General features: G+C 36.7%; 2 protein-coding genes across 3 annotated transcripts; both read right to left on the bottom strand.

The window, feature by feature from the left end:
• Positions 1 to 7778: 7778 nt before the first annotated feature.
• Positions 7779 to 11797, bottom strand: LOC104886650 (40S ribosomal protein S3-3). 2 transcript variants are annotated; one of them, XM_057393102.1, is made up of 5 exons: positions 11685 to 11797; positions 11340 to 11486; positions 8598 to 8652; positions 8381 to 8506; positions 7779 to 8264 (listed from the first exon to the last, which is right to left on the bottom strand). In XM_057393102.1, the coding sequence occupies exons 3-5, from the start codon at positions 8622 to 8624 to the stop codon at positions 8091 to 8093; spliced, it is 327 nt and encodes a 108-aa protein (XP_057249085.1). In that variant the 5' UTR covers positions 8625 to 8652; positions 11340 to 11486; positions 11685 to 11797; the 3' UTR covers positions 7779 to 8090. The 2 variants fall into 2 exon arrangements, with proteins under 2 accessions (XP_057249085.1, XP_048495833.2); XM_048639876.2 differs by lacking the exons at positions 11340 to 11486; positions 11685 to 11797 and having other exon boundaries at positions 8598 to 8776.
• A 4658-nt stretch (positions 11798 to 16455) lies between these two features.
• On the bottom strand, positions 16456 to 16980 carry LOC125494871 (uncharacterized). Its single transcript, XM_048638729.1, has one exon. It carries the CDS (start codon positions 16978 to 16980, stop codon positions 16456 to 16458), a length of 525 nt encoding a protein of 174 aa, XP_048494686.1.
• Positions 16981 to 17344: the final 364 nt, after the last annotated feature.

Here is a 17344-nt window from a genome sequence, read left to right as displayed (position 1 = left end):
CCAGATTACGATTTTACGTATCTAGTATTGGAAGGCTGATATTGAGATTACTTTGTAATACTGTGACTTCAAAGCAATAAACCAATTTTTTTTTTTTTTGACTTTCTTTCATCCTTGCTCTTACAATTCTCATCTTATTCATGTCATTTGGTTAATATTGGGGGTAGGTTTTTTTATTTTGCCCGTTTGATGGATTTAGAATTCTCATTGGATTAATTGAATTAAGTCATGCGGTCAGAATTTCCACCAATTGATTACGTGACTATGGTTGGCATGCAAATAACCATTTGAAAGAATACCGAAAGTAGTATTTGCTTACATGTTTCGCCAATCACGACTTAAAGGAATTATCTTTGATATTTATTTTTAAAGAATTACGAGTATCCAAATTTTAGATGTATAGATGTGATACAGGAGAGGGGTGGACTCAATTTCATATAAAGTTACTAAAAATGTCATACAGTAATAAGGTTCCTCAACTTCTATTTATCGCCCCAAAACTACTTAAAATCGCCCAAAAATAATTTTTTTGACAATTTTACCCTTCTTTCTTTTTTCACACCATCCACCATCCCCACCACCACCTGCGACTCCCGGCCACCTCTGCCATCCCCTACCTCCCCAACACCTCCACCTTCGCGTCACCCGAAGAGGTGAATTTTTTTTAGAAAGGGAGAACGTCCGGGCAGGACGATCGCCCCATGGCACGAACGTCCGGCCAGTACGTTCCGGCCATGGGGCGATCGTCCGGCCAGGACGTTCCACCCATGGCCGGACTTTTGAGCCATGGGGCGATCGTCCTGGCCGGACGTTCGCCCTTTCTAAAAAAAAATTCAACTCTTCGATGGTGTGGGTGACGCGAAGATTGGTGGTTGGGGAGGCGAAGGAAGTGGAGGTGTTGGTGGTGGCAGGATGTGAAGGGTGGTGGTGGCAGGATATGAAGGGTGGTGGTGGTGGGAGGATGTGAAGATGATTTGTTAATCAACATTGTGATGAATCCATTCCATGGAAGTAAAAACCTGCTCCTAGTGTGAAGTAGATGATGTATGCGAAGTGAAATGAGTCTTTTCTCTTTTGGGATGATTTTTTGGGGATGAGAGAGAATTCGTGTTTTATGAGTGTTAGTGTTGTTTCATCGGTGGAGTTTCTGACGAGTCCCATTTTTTTGGGTGGGTGAGTGAGAGAGGAGATAGAGAGAGAAGAGGGTAAAAAATCAAAAAATATAAGTAAGGGTATTATGGTATATTCATGTGAGAATTTGGACGATTTTAAGTATTTTTATGGACGATGTTTAACAATGCTCTAAGGTTCTCTACTTTCCACTGAATAAAATTATAAGTAAATTTTCGTTGTGATTGCAGTCAAATTTTGAGCGACTAAAATCATTAGTGCGTGATCTACCAAATATTGCAAGGAATTTGCTTGCTCAAGAATATAGTACTATCCAAATATTATTATTAAATTAGTTTTTAATTGATTTTTTTTATATAAAGGAAAGAAAAATTTAGGAATGACCTCTAATCTGGAGGCCAACCTAAAATATCTTTGCGCATGAGGAGAGAAAAATCAATATCGTAAGGAGGGAAGCAATAAAGAAGGGAGGATACAGAATGACCCCTATAGACCATGAAATCCGCCGCACGATTGGCTTCCCTGAAATAATGCGGCAGCGAAACAAACTTGAACTTCAGCAGCTCCTCACCTACATCACAAATTATCAATTTTCCGAGGGATTTGCCAAATCTTACTAACAACATTGACAACCGCTAAATTGTCTCCCTCAATGACCACATTAGGAAAATTCAAGAACTTAGCCCCCTAATAGCTTCCAAAAGCCCCAAGCTTCCGCTTGAAGGTAGCTAGTATTACAGCCTAAAGAATAGTACCTACAAAAAGGACTTCACCTGACTGGTTTCGAATAACAAAACGAAATAATCTACTACCATTACTAATCTTAGAACCATCAAAGTTGATCTAAACTACATTGTTAGGCAGAGGGCCCAAATAACACTTTGGCCACACCTATTTCTCATAAGACGGCAAGCAATAATATTCTCATCCTCCAAATCCTTAGGGCTACTCCAATTCTTATTAAAGGGGGAAATGGCAAAGCCGACTTTTCTAGAAGAAACTTGCTCATCATTAAAAATAAGCTTATTACGAAAGAACCAAATAGACCATCAACCAGTGGCAAACAACACTATATCCTCCATAGAAGCAATACTCTTAAGGAGAAAAAGAATATCCTTAAGTGAACTGAACGAAGATAAATTAGGAATTCTAGGGAAACAAGGCCAACCAAAACTTGCTAGAAGATGTTGGAAAACATCTAACTTGAAAGGGCATAAGAAGACCAGATGAGAAGTAGTCTCACAATGATTATTACAAAAGACACATTGTTCGAGAAGGAACACATGGCTTTTTTGTAGTCTCTCTTTAGTGGGAATACTGTAATTACATGCTTTCCGCAAAAAGTTTTTGATCTTGGGGGCAGTGTTCAACTTCCAAATCCAACTAAAATTGACTACTTTTGGCGGGGAGGGGACCAAACCTTGGGCCCAAAGCGTACCCAATCTAACGGAGTAAACTCCACCAGCTAATCCCCAAACCAGTTTATCCTCCTGCTCATTAGCCAGGATAAAAAGAGAGCAAATGATATGTGCTATATCTAAAGGGACTAATTCATGTACAAGCAAGAAGTTCCATTGACGATTAGGCATAAAACAATCACTAACTTTAAAGTTTGTTGGATAGTCATGTATGCCTTAGAATTACATCTTTGAGGGGATATTGAAAAACCAAATCATCATGCCAGAAGCTAATTAAAGCACCATCTCCAATTTGCCATCTCGGACATTTTTAAAAAGTATCTCGAAAATCCATTAGATTCTTCCATTGCCAAGAAACCACAAAAGACGACTTATGATCGAACAACAATTTTAGTTATACTTTCAAACAACCAATGGCCAATTTTACATTATTAGCTTACACATGTTGCATTTCCCTCATCTTAAGTTATATGAATTTATCATAACTCAATTAAACTTATTTAAACTTGGTTAACAAGGCGAATTTCTTAAAACTGATAAGAATTATAGAACTTATCGAAATTTATTATATGGTTAAACCTAAAATTTATTTTTTCAGGTGAGAATAATAATCTCTTAGGATGTGTTTTATTCAACCAAATCTTACTTTTGCTTTTGACACATAAAATAAAGCTTATTTGTTCAACCAACGTTTAGTAATAAGAACTTATTGAAACTCATGGGAGCTTATTAAAGCAACAAGAACTTATCAAAACTTTTATGATTGTTGAAACTATCAAAACTTGTTTGAGTTGATTGGAACCTATATATTTCCTCCGTAACAAAATAAATGTTACTTTCTATATATGGTTGTAACAAAATAGATATTACACTCCTTTTTTAGGCTACAATCTCTCTCTATCTCTCTCCTATCACATGGGGTCTTCTTTTTTCTTTTCTCTATCTCGCTCTCTCCTCTTCAAAAAGTTGCCTACAAAAGTGTGTTTTGAAAAGTGTAACATATATTTTGTTATGGAAGAAGTATTAAACATTATTGAAAGTTTTTCGAACATATTTAAATAATTACGCGAATAATAATTAATTAGATGATGAAATAATAATAATTAATAAGGAATTGGCTAAAAATAATACTTAATACATTCCTTATTAATATTCCTACTTGGAATCTTGACAATAATCTTGTAGATATTTTCAAATTATAAGAAAAATCATAATATGTGGGGTTTTATTTGATTTGTATCGATGAATACTTCAATAGTATCAAATTTTTATAATTTTTTGATACGTATTTACATATATTTAATTAACAAGCCAAACCGGGAATATCAATAAAGAACGAATGTAGTATGAACTTTCGCTGATATGTGCAAAATAATAGAAATTGAACTATTGCTAAGAATAATAATATGTAATTTGCTCTTAATGGTGTAAAATGATATAAGTCCTCATCGATAACATTATATTCCGATTATATTACGCCGAAAAACTTTAAATCATCAAAAGTAACAAATAATATAATTTACGCTGGCTATTATAAGAAATAATTCAATATTTATAATAGCATTATTTAAAAGTTATACAACATTAATAGATTACCTATCCACTATCCAAGGTAAGATTGTAATTTTGCATTGGAAAAAAGTTAGACCATGTCATCTATCTTGGAAAAAGTCAGTAGCCCTGTTTGGCAAATAAAATTTAGAGTTTAGCTGTTAGTTGTTAGAATTTAAAATTTGTTGTTAGAGTTTAAATTTTTTGTTCAGTAAATTAGACTACTAATTTGACAACTTTTTTTTATAAATGTGTTTGGTAACAACTAACTGATCGTTAAAAGCTTATTGTCATTTGTTTGAGTGAAATGACATTTATAGACATTTTAATACAATGTTTAGTTGTATTATTAGAGACAAAAAAGTCATTGAACATATTTTTACCTAACCCTCTAAAGAAAAAGCTCCTATTAGGAGCTTTTTCATTTTGAAAGTTTTCGTTTCAAAACTCTCTCTAAAACTCTATTTTACCAGACACCCTTTTTAGAATTTTTGACTAGTCAAAACTCTAAAAGTGGTCCAAAACTCTCTTTTTTCTCCAAAACTCTGATTGCCAAACACTCTCAATAGCATGTTATTCTCTTATCTCTTCTCTCTCATCTCTGAGAGTGAAACAAATATAGATTTATAAATAACCATTGACCGGTGTATTAAAAGCAAATAAGGGTTCTTAATTATAAATTTATAGTTGCACTTTTTTGGGAAAAAAAAGTTGAAGAAACACCATAATCGATGCAACTTTTACTTTTATCAGAGATCACTATTTTACTTTTTGAAAAATAAATAAGATTTTACACACACAAATGGAAATTAATTTATAAATAACAAGTGATTCAAACACGTACGATGGGGTTGATTTATATATAACAAACGTCTTCAATACACAAACAAGAGTTTATAATTTACAAGATTATTCATTTTCCACTTTTCACTTTTTCTATGAGGTTTTCTCTCACATCCATCTGCAGCACAAAAGGATAGACAATCTAGTAATGGTTAGTGATTTATCACTTCTTATACTTCTTCAGTTTCGATTTAAATGCAACAACGGGGTATTATTTATGAAATATAAAATATTCTTTTGTTACATTTAAAGCGAAATGGAGAAATTAGGGCATGTTTTCTTCAGCATAAAACAGTTGAACTGAACTGATTGGAGTTAAACTAAACTAAACTGAATTGAATTAAATTGAATTAAATTAAATTGAATGCAATAAATATATAAATAATATTTAAACAATAATAATATGAATATTAAACAATAATTATAATGATAAGTAATAATAATGAATAATTAATAATAAATAATAATAATATTTTGGATATTTTTAAATGATAGTTATAAATAAATAATATAAATAATCATAAACTAATAATAATAATAATTAATGATAATAATGATAATTAATAATAATTATTTTATATTATTTGTATTAATATATTAATACTTGATGATGATTATATAATAACAATAATATCTAAGAAGTAAATTAATATTACTATTTTGATAATTAGATTTAATAATATAATACTCTCTCCGTCCCAAAGTATAGTTCCCATTTTCTTTTTTTCACAGTAATTTATGCAAATAGAATCTAAGAGGGGTAGTAAAGATTTTTTGTTTATTTAAATAAATGTTATATGAAAAAAGATGATTTTAGGAGAGAGAATGGAGAATAGTTGGTGAAAGAGCATTAACTGTAACATTTTTGTTGAATAAACAAAGGAAAAATAAAATTCAAGAAGCAAATAAATGATGGGACACGATTTTTCTAGACAAATTACGAAAATAATGTGAAACTAAATATGAAAATGGAAACTATATTTTGGGACACCCAAAATGAAAATGAGAACTATATTCTAGGATGGAGGGAGTACTATTTAGTAATAAAAATAATGATTGGGTCGGACCGTGCAAAATTGCATCATAAACCATTTGACGCGATTTGATTGGTTTATGGGGTAAAAAACGTGGGTTTATTTGTGCTTTTGACCTAAGCCATGTTCATCTTAATAATAATACTTCATCCGTTTCATATTACTCACTACACTTCTTAATTCATAAACTCCTAGGCAATTTTTGGAGAAGAGAGAGATAAAGAGTAAAAAGAAAAGAGACCCATGTGAGAGGAGATAGATAGAGATAGTTTATTGCCCAAAAAGAAAGTGTAGCAAGTAATGTAAATTTTCCACAATGGAAAGCGTAGTGGAGTATTATGAAACGGATGAAGTATAATAATGAGTAAAGCTATAATGAACAGAATAATATATAAAAATAATAATAATACTTAATAATAATGATATAAAAATAAATAAATAATAATAATAAGAGTAATTAGTAAAATAAATTAGACCAACATAATAAAAATATTTAACAAAATAGTTATAAAAGAATGGAACTGAGCTAAACTGATTGGAACTGATTGGAGCTGAGTCAAACTAAACTGAAAATAAACTAGGAAGAACAAGCCCGTAATTTATACTCTCCAGTCTCCACAATCACATCCTCTCTCCTAGTTGCATTTCTGAGCGAATTCAGAGCTTGCCTCCTCCAAATGTGGACTCCCCAGAGGACCTCCTGATCCCTGATTTCTGTGATAGTCATGGGTTTTCGTTGGCTAAAGCTTATGATGCACAGTTTAATGCCCCGGTCATTAACTTGAGTTGGATTTGGAAATCGACCATGGAACCTAAACTCAAATTATTCTTCTGGCTCCTCTGGAGGGATAGACTTCCCCACAAAGCCCTCCTGGCTATTCGCAAAATAATCTCGGACGCTTCTTGCCCCCGGTGCGGGCGTTCCCCTGAGACCTCATCTCACATCTTAAAAGACTGTAGTGTTTCTAACCGGGTTTGGGGTGAGTGTCATCCTCATGGGACGGGCTCTAGCGACTTTAGGGAATGGCTAAAAGACAACCTGTTAAGGGAGGAGAAGTTCCGAGGCCTTGTATGGGCGGATCTCTTCCCCTATATATGTCACGAAATTTGGAAGGATCGAAACGAATGTAGCTTTAAAGGTATTGACCCTGTCCCTAGCCATCGGATTATCCTAAAGGCCCAAAGGCTGACACTTGAAAGACTTAGAGCTCTGCAAGAACTAGGATCCTCGACCGAGATAAGTGTGAGCAATCATGTGCAGAGACCAAAACCAAATACAAATACTTTCATTCATGTTGATGCTTCCTTTGTAAGTACTAATGCCCATACGGGAGTGGGGGGAGTGGTGAGAGATACCCGGGGGGAGTGGATCATGGGATTTGGGAAAAACCTTTTCACTTTCGATAGTCTGTTCTCCGAGTTATGGGCCATACATGAGGGTCTTCTCATTGCGTCCATGTATAACTTTGACCAAGCCATCATACTTTCAGATTGCATTAACGCAGTAGATATTATATGTAACTGTGCATCTAACTCTGACAAATATATGAGTGTAATATCTGAATGCAGAAAGCTGTGGAAGACCATTCCGAGAGTGAAGATTGAGCATTGCAACAGGAGGGAGAATCGGGTGGCAGACTCTATAGCTAAACATGGTCGAGGTGGTCTTGGTAGAAGAAATGTAACTAGGATTTTCCCCCAACCCCCTAGTTATTGTATGGATATTCTCATATCGGATTGTAAAACTCTCTTTAATTTCGTAATTTAAGTTGGCTTCGGTTTTCTACCAAAAAAAAAGTAAAAGGAAGATCCTTAACAGGGAGTATAAAATGTAAAGTCAAAATGTTGCCATTAAAAATTCACTAAGGAAGTACTCCTATACTAGCATTTTCTATATTATTTTCCCAACCCTTTAATTATTTTCTTATATTTCAGTTCTTTAAACTTACATTAGGAGGAAAAATTGTCCATATAAATTAATCCCGCTTCTCCATCATGCCCAGCTCTTTAAAGCAGGGAAATTCTCTCCCATAAAATGTAAGTTCAAAGAATTTCTAAATTCACTAGCAAAAAACCATTATTTAAGTAGTTCTCTAGACGGCTAGACCTGGATTTATATGACTGGAATACTAATAGAAACAGGGACCTCCATGTTGGTTGTCAAAACTGGAGGTTGAACAAAGATGTCCTCGTCTTTGGGAGGATGGATGGTAACCAAATCTAGCAATGGAGTAGGAGGACCCTGCTTGGCGCTTTCCCTTCGGATCCCATTCGAGCATGATTTTAACTTTAAGTCCAAGGACACCGTATTTTGCATTTAACCATGAAAACATGTCAGTATATACACACTAATAGTGCTTGAAACTGCTGAGAATAATAAAGATGAAAAAAAAAAAAACTAACCTGTCTAAGGAGAACATGCCTCACAGCTGAGTCGATGTACTCATTGACAGGCTGCCCGGAAGAGATCATGTAACCATCCTCGAACTTCATGGCACGCTGAGCTCGTAGCTTAACACTAACAATAACCTGCAAGATGAGGGAAATTGAGATAATCCACAGAGCGAGTGACAAGGGAGATTATGTTCACTTCAACTGGCAGCCAGGTTTAGACACATACCTCACATCCCTTAGCTCCATTCTCCATAACAAACCTCGCAACACCATAGCATGCCCTGTTTAGATGACAAGAAGACATGGTTTACAAAAGACTGACAGATAAACCATCAACAGTAGACATCCATTATCCCACAAGGCTATGTTACTCAGACTCTTGTACTCTTATCCTACTCGTATAGTAAGTGTACTTCATAAAATAATCCATTATCCACAATTTTGGCCCAAAATGTAGTGCCGAAGTGCCATATCCATGCGAGAGTCTTAAGGATCCAACACAAGTACTTGAATTTAAATAAAGAGTCCAAGTAATTTAGCCACTAGGTATCACATTTTTTTCTCTTGTCCAATTGTGTCACCTGACTGTTTAAATTCAGTAACGTTATCGAGGTGGCAAAATCATAGTTGGATGGGGAAAAAATGTGGACACTATAAGTGTCAATGCTTATAATCAAGATTTCACATCCAAGCTTTTCATTCCAGAAAACACTAAAAAGTCCTCCGGCTCTGATAAGTGGATGGTTTAATCAGCTATAGTCACCCTCAGACACGAGAAAGATACTCAAGTGAGACCAACTCGCTGTAAAGATGACATCACAACAGGAGCAAGCAATTCACAATTCACAATATGAACCATATTATGCACCAAAAACACCATTATATTAGACATGAATACACATTCATCAGATGTACTGAAGGATTGTAATTCAATAGATGCACAAAAAAGCTTAGGAAAAAAATAAAACAGCTTTCCAGGCAGTATAAACAATAACCATATCCAACCCCCAAAAGAAAGAACAAAGACCATTTGATCAGGATGAACTATGAAATTTTAGCACATAGACAACCTAAAAGCACAAGGTAGTTCTTGTACACTCCTCACAGCCAATCCTACAAGTAGCTTGTATCGCAATGATTCGGCCTGAGCAATGGCACAAAGCCCTCTGTTGTTAACTTTTTCAACATAGAGCTCAACACTGTTCTCTGGAAACTTGAACCTCTTCTTCACAAGAGAGGTGAGTTCCCTAATCCTACGACCTTTTTCACCTGAATGATAAACAAAACAAAATACCAGCACAGGCTGCAAGAAAAAGAAACACATACTAGTAAGCTTATTGCTTCAGTCAAGGCACTAGGAAGATCATTTACCACTTGATGGCACACTCCAGATTGACTTTACCCCAATGGAAAAAGAAAATGGTAATATAAAAGAAATAAACTTTCAAAACACAGAAGTGCTGGTTGCTAAAGCTAACACTCATTTCTGGTATTTGTCATCAACTACATTCATGGTTATTTCAATGAGTGGATCTTTCCCTTCACTATAAATCTAAAAACAACATCTCGTCTCACCTTTTCATAAAGGATACTGCTATCTATTTTATATATGCTTCATAATCAGCTTGATGGGATCCTCATTATATTAGCAAATTGTCGTCGATCTGACCGTCCTTTCCATTGTTATTAACTCTATTCATCATTATATTTACTGACTTTGGATCTTCCTGCCCACAAAAACTGTCAGGCATCAGCAATAAGCTAACTTCTAATCTAAAGTATAATGCTACTTCACACACTGTTGAGAAAAAAATCTTTCTACAGATCAGAAAATGCAGACTCTTTTAAATGAAAGGATTTCGTTCCTAAAACACTAATGTGTTCGATTCAACTAATTTCAACTCATGTGAACGTAACTATACATACCCTCAAAAAATTCATCTAGCTTATTGAAGTGGTGAATTGAAGTGCAAACTTATTGGAACTTAAGTGCACTTATTTAAGCTCTTTTAAACACCTAAAACATCTTGTCTACCCCCAACTACATCACCCTCACAAGAGAAGAGAAAGGAACCATTTAATAAATTGTTCAGGTTTAAGTTCGAAGAGAACAAAAGGATGCCACGAACTAACATTGGACTGCAAACAAAAATACCGCAAAGAAGATAATTCCACAACTTATTCCAGCTATAGATTATCTCTCTAAATAGTCTAGCAACATAAAATATAATTGATTCTAATAAAACAACCTTTCATCGATTAATTTTTAATAAGTCAACCTTTCAATTATTCTTGAATAATGCAACCTTTTGGGATATTTGCTTTTAATGGTCTTGACGTGTTGATAATCAGTTTGTTTGATAAGCCACATTTCCCAGCACGTCCCTTTTTCCATTCCCTTGCCTTCACGCCCCTACTTCTATTGTAAAGAGTTAATATTTTAGAAGTTTTTAAGTCATTTTGACTCACTAGAAGTAAATAGGTATAAAGATTGCATTATTCATGAATAATTGAAAGGTTGGTTTATTAAAAATTAATCAGTGAAATGTTGTATTTTTAGAATCAATTATTCCTAAAACGAATTACCACATCACACATTTTACGAATAGCCAACCAAAGGTACAAACGAGCAAACACTAGGCACAAACACAAATTTATCTACTACCTCTGTAAGCAATCATTTCCCACAGCACATATTCAGAATACATAATTAAACCCAGCAACATTAATCAAACCAAAGCTAGAAAAACAGCCAAGAACACCAATTCAAATTAATCCTCCTATAACACTATACCATAAAAACGTATACTTGTTTCGAAATTAGCCTTGCGAAATGCGAACCGAAATGTTCAATTCTTTATCAACAAATGAAGAGTATATCATATTCCACAATCCACTTACACGGTAACACCCGAAAGCAAAGTAAACAAAAATCCTAGGATAAAGCTGAAAGAAAAATGAAGTATACCAAGAACATTCTGAGTGCGAGTAGCACGAATGACGATCTCAGTACGCGTTGGAGTGACACGAACTTCAACGCCAGAGTATCCAATTTTCCGTTGTCAAAACTTCATTCAATTCTGCCGATAACATTCCATCAGGCATCAGCTATTAACTGCACCAAATTGGCAAATTATATCAACCCCACATACAAAAAAAAGATCATAATCAACACAATTTAACTCCAGAAGAGAACATTATTCACATTTCACTCGAAAGTGTATATCATGATGATACTCCCAAAAAAAAAAAAGCATGCATGCAAATTTTAAGAGGCACACAATCAGGAAAACAGATGAACAATATTGAATACGTTTCGTTTCTTGCTCATCTGGATAGCCATGATTGGACACTCTGGTCTGGTGGGTGCGGGAGTAAGGGTTGTGTTCTACATAAAACCCTACTACCCTAGGCGTAAGCGTACCGATTAACGAAAGGAAGAGAATGATGAAGCAAAACTGCAAGAGTGGTTTTCTATAGGAAATTTGGACAGAAATAATCTCACCCAGGGGTGCTTATCGAGCGAGCCGAGCCCGAATAGCACTGGGCTCGGCTCGAGCTCGTTTATAATTTGACAAGCTCGGCTCGGCTCGTGAGCTCGCCGAGCTTGGGAGAGCCGAGCTCGAGCTCGGCTCGTGATGGAAATTTGGGGCTCGAGCTCGGCTCGCGAGCTCGTTTAGGCTCGACTAATGAGCTCGGCTTGGCTCGAAGTAGGTGAGCTTGTTCACTCACCCATCATATGCTTTTATAACTTGATTTCCCTCTTAGCATTGCTAAGATTTCAATGTGGGACTTCATGGTTTGTTAAAGAAAAACAAACTCACTATCCCCATTTCAATGTGGAACTTTATGTTTTGTTTAAGATAAACAAACTCATTCTACATATGCTTATATAACTTGGAATCCCTCTTAGCATTGCTAAAATTTCAATGTGGGACTCCATGTTTTGTTAAGAAAACAACTCATTATACCCTTGTTTTGTTTACATATGCTTTTATAACTTGGAATCCCTCCTAGCATTGTTAAAATTTCAATGTGGGACTCCATGTTTTGCTAAAGAAAAAATTATCAAATATTTTAAGGATTAAATAATCAACTATTTAAAATTATACTTCATTCCCTCTATGAAGAAAATAAAGTATAGTTTTTGTTTCCAACCAAGGAGATACAAAATTAAACTTTAAGTTGAAGTAAGGAATAGTAGCTATTTATAAAGAAAATAAGGTTGATCCTTGTTTTCTTAACCAATGTGGGACTTTAGTGCCTAGTGGAGTAGAGGTGAAGTTGGATCACAAATTAAAATATATAATTTGTAATCTAAATTAAAATATAAATTAGTATTAAATTTTTTTAATATAAAATATTTTTTTAATAAGAATATTTTTTTAATATAAAATAATAAACGAGCTGCTCACGAGCTTTACGAGCCGAGCTTTGCCTAGCTCGGCTCGGCTCGTTTAAGTCTCGAGCCGAGCCCGAGCTCGAGCCGAGCTTCAACGAGCCGAGCTTTGACCGAGCTTTGACCGAGCCGAGCCCGAGCTGCTCGCGAGCTTGTCAGGCTCATTATCACCCCTACTCACCCTTATCCGATCTGTCAAAAATAATTCTATTTTTAGATTATTCTGGAATAATTCTATTTTTAGATTATTCTGGAATAATTCTACTTTTGCTTACTAAATCGATTTTTTGATCGTAGAAACTTGTAATTTGGTAAACCGATAAACCAAGTTAATTTTTAATTCAACCACTCCAATTTATTTGGACTCCGCCCCGGTTATCGGACCCCGCACCAGCCACCAGGCCCCTCCCCAGCCACCAGGCCCCCACCCCCTTTCTCTCCCCGTCGTTGTGTATATGTTGTGGTCGTTGTACGATCTCTCTCTTCAAGTGATGGTTGTGTGTGGTGGTGGTGGTCGTCAACAATGGTGTTGTCGGGAAAGCTCGCAGAGAGGAAAGGAGAGGGGGTAAAAAAATACTAAGGGAAAGGAGAAGGGGAGGAGTGACAGGGTCATGGGGCGAAGGGGAGAAGGGGGGAGGAGTGTCGGTGTTGGCTACACGCGAAAGGTCGAGGGTTTGCAGGGGAGCCGGGTGGGAGGGTGGGGTGGGTTTTGAGTTGGGGCAATAGGGAACTGGGGTAGTGGTGGGGATTAGGTTTTGCAGTGGGCTGGGGTGGGGGTGGGGCGGGGCCAGGTGTGGGGGTGTGGCAGTAGGCAGCAGCAAACTAGGATAGTGGAAGGGGTTAGGTTTTGCAGCGGACTAGGATGGGGGTGGGGGCTGGGTGTGGCAGGATGGCAGCAAGCAACCATGCAGGAGAGATCTACAGGGAAGGGGGTGGCCTGGTAAAAACGAGGTAAATGCAATACCTAACTTGTTGTTACCGATCATTATGTTCCTAGGACCAAATTAAAAAATCAATTTTGTAGGCAAATGTAGAATTATTCGAGAATAATCCAAAGGTGGGATTATTTTTGGCAGATCGGGCAAAGGTGGAATTAAACATGTCCAATTTTCCTTTTCTATACCACTTTGTTTGGTTTTTTTTTTTTAATAAAAGAAGGAAAAAGAAAGGAATGAAAAGGAAAAGAAGAGAAAAGCTAAGAAGGTAGTTGTAGTTTCTAATGTTTGGTATAATTAGTGGATTTGAGAGGATTCACATGTTTGGTTGTCATTAGTAAAGAAAAGGAAGGAAATAAAGAATCGACGCAGATCATCTCTCTGTAATTTGCGTTGAGGCTTGTGGCGTCGGACCCATGTCCGACGCAAATGGGGGCCTCGCATCCGACGCAAGTCGATTCTTTAATGGATCTTGATAGCCCTATGAATAGCAAAAATCTCGGCATGATTGATTTCCATAAATGGAACTTGGCTAGAGAAGAGAGACATGAATTTTCCATTATTATCTCGAAGCACCCCACCAATAGCTGACTTAAGATCACTTATTTTTAGAGATGCATCAACATTCCATTTTATTGTCAAAGGTGGAGGAGGCAACCAGTGGAGCGTGGGCTTAGGAATAAAGCAAGAAGATACGACTGCTTTGTAGGGAACCTACTTGAGACAAGTTTGATTGCGCATGATCTCGTTGGGGCTATAAGAAAATTGGTCTCCCCAGGCCCAGCCCTTGATCCACCAACAAATGCGCAAGATAATGAGATCTCAAAGTTGTGAGATTGAGCAGGAAATCTCCTCGAAGCATCTACTATTTCTTTCCTTCCATATAGTCCACATAATTATGAAGAAGCAAGATGACCAAACTTTCTTGAATAAGGGAGAGCATTTTGAGAAGTGTCATTGAACATAAGCCTCTAGATGGAAAGGACCAATGAGTCCCCATGTGTTCAACCACTAATTCCATAAGCTCTATGAAACTGAGCAGTGAAGAAATGCATGGTTAGAAGATCCCGGAGCCGCTTTGCAAAGCACACACATTGCATTTGAGATCTCCACTAATCCGATACGGATTAATTTGTCTTTGGTGTTGAGTTTTTAGTTGAGAGCCAATTGAAAATTTCAGTTCTATGCAGGACTAAGCCCTTCAAAATACCATGTAATACATCTCGCGGACGCTGAATGTCAGCTTTGGCTAGTTCAAAACTAAATGATTTCACCGATAAATAACCCTTCTTATCGGGGGTCCAAATAAAGGAATTCTTATTTTCCGAGGAGAGTGAATAACATTAGAGAGAAGGTGTTACAACTTGTGAAATTCAACGGTATCTTACGGATGAAGCGTTCTATTCCAAGAGATAGTCCATTGCCATTGCAAACCATCCCAAAACACAATTTGCAGCCACTATTGCATTTTTAGTGGTGCATATTAAGAATAATCTTAGACAAATATATAGATTTAAAGGGGGGAGTCACCCAACCAAAGATCGTGCCAAAAAAGAGTGTTGAGGTCGTTTTCAATTTTCTTAATGATACAGGACATGAGAAAAGCTTTTAATTGAGGATGCGACAAGAGAGAAGAGCATAAGTTTTCCAAGGCCCACCATGAGTAGGAATACACAGATCCCCAATTGAGAATTAAACCCCATATTTTTACTTCTCCATGATAATATGACGCCACAGAGGATGAGATTCGCATAGATAGCGCCATAGCCATTTAGCTAGCTAGGAGAGCTAAATTTTTTAGATGCGGATCGCCAAAGTTCAACCCACTAAGATTTTTCGGGATTGAAGAGTGTGCCAAGCTGCTGAAGCAAGCCTTTTCTTCCCAATCACCCCCCTCCAAAAAATTATCTTTGATACTGATTAATTTTTTCAATCACCCTAATAGGAGTGGGAAAATGGAGATATAGTATAGTGGAAGGCTTGAGAGAGACACCCTTATCTAAGTTTCTCGACCACGAAGAGAAAGAAGAGAGCCTTTCCAAGTTGCAAGTTTATTTCTCAAGCGAACCAAGATTAGTTCCCATAGTTGTATCTGGGACATGTTACCACCAACTGGTAGGCCGACATACGTGAATGGAAAAGACCCAATCTTGCACATCAATGAACTTGCCGCTTGATATAGCCACGATTCCTCAACATTTATTCCCATAATGAAACTTTTATGAAAGTTCACTTAGAGGCTCGAAGATAGTTGCAATGCAATGAGAGCTTTTTTATATTCATCAAAGATTGGGGCTCCGGTGGGCAAAAAACTTTATCGTGTTGTTTGCGTATTGCAAATGTGAGACTTTTAGGCCATTTATACATACTTCAATGCCATCTCGTAATCCCAAAGAAATAGCCTTGTGGGAAATCAAGTTGAGAGGTTCCACCTCTAGATTAAAGAGGAATGGAGAAAGGGGGTCTCCTTGGCGAAGCCCCCTTTGGAGCTTGAAAGATGACGAAGGAGATCCATTAATGAGGATTGATGTTGATGCCGTCATGACACATGAGCTGATCCATCCCCACCATTGAGCAAGAAAGTGCATTTGATCTAACACCCAGTCCAAGTAACTCCAAGATATTGAGTCGAACGCCTTATGAAAGTCTAGTTTCAAGATAGTGGCTGATTTGTTTCTTTTGCATGAATCTATAACCTCACTAGCAATCAAGGCTCCATCAAGAATATGACGGCCTGTGATGAAGGAAGACTACTGTGGGACAATAAGAGACTCCATGACACATTGAAGGCATCTAGTAAGTAATTTGGCAATGATTTCATAAATGCTTCCCATCACACTTATGTGACGGAAGTCCTTGAAGCCACTAGGGTTGTCAATTTTCTGATTAAGAACGACAAATGCCGAGTTACTGCCACGAGGTAACCTGGAAGATTCCCAAAATTCATTAATCAAAGCATAAAGATCATATTTGATTACCTCCCAGGAGCTTTTTATGAACTTAAAATTGAAGCCATCCGGCCCCGGGGCCTTGAAATTGTCACAAGATGCAACCGCTTGATCAATTTCATCAATAGAGAATTCGACAGTGAATTTGACAGCCTGCTCCGAGGTCAAGGTTTTAAAATCAAGGTTGCTAAAGGTTGTCCTTTGGTGATGATCTTCATGAAATATTTTACGGAAGAAGTTTACTGCTTCAGATTTTATGGACGAGGGATCATTAATTTTAGCGTTGTCAATCACAATACTTTCAATAGAATTCCTTCTTTTTCGCATGGTTGCAACCGTGTGAATATATATAGTATTGGATTTTTTGGTTAAAACACCCTTATGTTTGGTCATTTTTAAAACAATCCCCCTTTTGTTTTTTCTTTTGAAATGAACCCCCAAACGTTTTACAAAAATTTTGGTTGCACCCCCAAAACCTAACTTCCGTCAAATCCAGACGTTTGTGGGGACCACCTATGCTATTATATAACAACCACTTCATCCCCAAATCAGGATATTCCCTCTCTCACAACGGTCATTTTCCGACACCCCAAAGTGAAGCTGCTAATCCAAAATTTCGAACGGAAAATTGCAATTCCACTCTCAATTGACAATTCCTGACATCCTTCAAATCAAATAAGTGTTACATTCA

This window comes from Beta vulgaris, chromosome 2, assembly GCF_026745355.1.
Source record: "Beta vulgaris subsp. vulgaris cultivar EL10 chromosome 2, EL10.2, whole genome shotgun sequence".
Lineage (NCBI taxonomy): Eukaryota > Viridiplantae > Streptophyta > Magnoliopsida > Caryophyllales > Amaranthaceae > Beta > Beta vulgaris.
Note: the sequence above shows the minus strand (reverse complement) of the source record. Positions and strands in the feature narration are given on the sequence as shown.

What these genes read in the sequence shown, in the direction of transcription:
- LOC104886650 (XM_048639876.2), bottom strand. Translation starts at nt 8,675, where the DNA reads ATGTCTTCTTGTCATCTAAACAGGGCATGCTATGGTGTTGCGAGGTTT. An exon ending in ATGGAGCTAAGGGATGTGAG is followed by an intron (nt 8,507 to 8,597) that starts GTATGTGTCTAA and finishes CTCATCTTGCAG; the next exon opens with GTTATTGTTAGTGTTAAGCT. An exon ending in GGCATGTTCTCCTTAGACAG is followed by an intron (nt 8,265 to 8,380) that starts GTTAGTTTTTTT and finishes TTGGACTTAAAG; the next exon opens with TTAAAATCATGCTCGAATGG.
- LOC125494871 (XM_048638729.1), bottom strand. Translation starts at nt 16,980, where the DNA reads ATGCGAAAAAGAAGGAATTCTATTGAAAGTATTGTGATTGACAACGCT.